This window comes from Pseudomyrmex gracilis, unplaced genomic scaffold (genome assembly GCF_002006095.1).
Source record: "Pseudomyrmex gracilis isolate BER0280 unplaced genomic scaffold, ASM200609v1 scaffold_2904, whole genome shotgun sequence".
In the NCBI taxonomy this organism is placed as follows: Eukaryota; Metazoa; Arthropoda; class Insecta; order Hymenoptera; family Formicidae; genus Pseudomyrmex; species Pseudomyrmex gracilis.
In genome coordinates, this window is record NW_018023488.1 from 5,013 (window position 1) to 8,403 (window position 3,391).

General features: G+C 35.3%; 1 protein-coding gene across 1 annotated transcript in view; it reads right to left on the minus strand.

Annotated features, from left to right (window-relative positions):
- Positions 1-3,053: 3,053 nt before the first annotated feature.
- Positions 3,054-3,391, minus strand: part of LOC109863018 (putative ankyrin repeat protein RF_0381) — a gene marked incomplete at its 3' end in the record, with an annotated part of 2,627 nt that continues 2,289 nt past the window's right edge. The window contains exon 6 of the mRNA XM_020443193.1: positions 3,054-3,247. Within this exon, the coding sequence (XP_020298782.1) occupies positions 3,054-3,247 (194 nt within the window). The remainder of the gene's footprint in view (positions 3,248-3,391) is intronic.

The window sequence follows — 3,391 nt, forward strand, 5'->3', positions numbered from 1 at the left end:
ACACTTGATTGGGAAGTGTTACCCCACCCGCCGTATTCACCAGACATTGCGCCGTCCGACTATCATCTGTTCCGGTCAATGGCACATGCTCTGTCGGAGCAGCGGTTCACATCATATGAAGATACCAAAAATTGGGTTGATTCGTGGATAGCCTCATAAGATAAGGAGTTCTTCAAACGTGGAATCCGAACGCTGCCTGAAAGATGGGAAAAAGTAGTTGCTAGTGATAGACAATACTTTGATTAAACTTAAACTACCGTTCTGTCACAATAAATATTTAATTTTTGACAAAAAACGGCGAAAACTTATTTGTACTCCTAATATATATCTAATATATATATATCTATAATAATGATAGTAATAATTTATATATCTAATATTGTAGATGTCAAAATATAATAAAAATGGACTTAAAATTGAACATGTCTTTATTCTGCAATTACTAATTATTAAGAAGTAGAAATGTATATGGTATTGTGCGAGATATATATAGCTACGTATAGCTATATATATATCCCGTTAGTTCGCTATTTCCAACGGTACACGAATAGGTAGCGCTGAAACTAGTCCCCTCTTTTTAGCAAGAGTGAGTTACGACCCCCTGTATAGGTTCATGTCGCATATAAGTACACTTATATGTTTCCAGATTTGGATTTATATATATTACATAATGTGATATATATACAAAAAGACACCTTGCAGGGATAGATATAACCTGTAAAAATATTATGAGACCATAGCAGATCAATTTCAAAGCCTACAATGGACGAAAGTTCTGATTTCTTCTTATCTTACAAAGAGAAGTGCACTACACTTGCTCGCTGCTTTGTGCGCATCCCTTCCACAGCTGTAGCATGCTCTAAGTAACTTATAACTGCTCTTATTATTATAAGAATCTGTAAGAATATTATGAGATCGTAAAAGAACTATTTTAAAGCCTACAATAAAAAACATTTCTAGAGTTGTAATTGTCTAAACTTGATGAGATGTAGTGGATCTAAAAGCAAGAGCCAATCACGTTCGACTGTTACAAAGCAGTCGTTTTGTTGTACGCAGCATCGCCTCTAGTGCAAAATTTGGGAACTACGTAGTACTTCGTACAGACGGCGTCATTAATTCGAAGAATAGGCGCGGGGATCGGAGGGCAAGCGGGGCGGTTGCTCGTAGCGCCAACGCGCGCCGTACTAACTAACTAATAGCAATCGGGTGTCCACACAGACTTCTATAGTATACTAAACCGCTAGCTTCTTATGTACGGCTGGCTACAAAATCTATGTACTTAAGTCGTCATGGAGGGAGAAGATGGGAGTACTGATGAATGCAAGATGGCCGTCATGTTTGACAGCTGATTGAGTTGTAAATTTTTTTCTTTGTCTGCCTTATTTCGACAGCCAAAAACACAACAATATTTTGGCATATTGGTTTTCGTTTCTTTTAATGTGTGCTTTATGCCGTCAACCGCCATATAACCTTCACTATGCTGAACTGCTGAATTGCTATCTGCGCATGCATCGTCGCGCACGTACATAAGTATATAGGCAATGATTGGATGAACTATCCTTATCGTCAAAATCAACCAATGAAACCCGCATTCCACAGTACCCCCATTGTACATAGATTTTGTAGCCATTATCTACGCTGAAATCACGCGAGCTAGTGGTCTAGTGTAGTATATAGAAGTCTGTGGGTGTCCACAACTGGACACCCGATTTTGGGACTAATGGATATTTGGATCAACTGAACTTTTTATGTGATCTTCGCGCCTATTCTTCGAATTAATGACGCCGTCTGTACATACTGTTTTGACAGGAAATCTAACCCTTGTGTTTTGCAATTACAGTTCCAGGACTTTCTTTTATTTTGGACTTTGATTGCATGTTTTTATAATCTCGTTATATTCTTACGAGTTATATCTGTCCCTGCAAGGTGTGTATTGGTCTATATAATGTTTAAATATGTAGGCATACAGCATAATAAAAAGGTGTTAATTTTCTTGATAAAAAATTTATTTGCTTTCCAAACATTTATTATTTGCAGTGATTCTGTAGACTGTTTTCTTTTTTTTTTGGAGAACCGTTTCTTTCTTTATGCAGTAACTTTTTCACAATTTCTGAGTCTGCGTTTGTACTAGTTTGTTGATAAAACAAGACGGTTCATCATCCTCTTAAAAAGATCCTAAACTGAATCTGTTTTATCGACTGAATTTACGACGTATGGCGTCAGATCGTAGTGCTAATTCTTTATTATAAAAAGTTGTGCAGTTTGTACGTAGAAAACCAACTGTGTCCCGTTTTCGGAAAACATAAAAAACAATATAGAGCTCTCAGAAATATTTTTAGAAGGTTAGCGTAAATAGTGTGCGTGAAATGATGAATAAATAGTGTGTATATTCCAATACTGTTCTGAAAATATTCACGCACACTATTTATTCATACTAGGCTTCTAAACGCATTTCTGAAAGCTCTATATTGTTCTTTATGTTGTTCCAAAAACGGGACGCAATTGGTTTTCTATGTACAAACTGCATAACTTTTTATATTAAGCGAATACTACTACAATCTGACGCCAAAAGCTGTAAACTCAATCGGTAAATCGACGGAGTTCGAACGTCAGTTTAGGATCCCCTTAAGATCACTGACACTAACAGACTTACAAGTATCTATTAAAATTCTTACGTCGTTATCACTTAGGTAACTAAATATTTGTTCAATACACTCATGTGGTAGCTCAAGAAAGTTACAGAAAAAATAGAACATTTTAGTGCCTTGTTCGAGCAACTCTTTCCTTTCCATACCTTTTCTGAAATTATTTTTTATCATGCTAGCATATATTGGAAATTTTGTTTTAAAATCGTCTGATCTTAGAACCTGCACTACATTTTCATTTCTCATATATATTGCTAATGGATTTGTATCTTTTATCAAGATATCATAAAATGAAATGTTAGAATTACTAATTTTCTCATTCTTCATGACTGCTAATTCTTTCTCACATATATCCTGTAAATATCTTATTTCATAATTGCTACGCATAAACAATAATTGTTCACTTACGTAGATATTTGCAGTTTTCATCTTAACTATATGCTGTGTAAGAATCTCAGCAACTGATTCATAACCATTGATGCCACGATAAAGGTCACGATAAACCTTATATGGTATAGAATTAATGTTAGCACCTCTGTCTAACAGCATCATAACAACATTTACATGTCTGTTTTTAACAGCAAGACACAGTGGTGTATCACCTGGTGTAAAGGAATAGATATATGTAGAATTAATATAAACTCCATGTTTTAAAAGATGTTCATCAATCTGTAAATATCTTTTCTCAGCTGCAATATGAAGAAGAGTTATACCGTTATTGTTACTGGCGTTAACGTTAGCTCCAT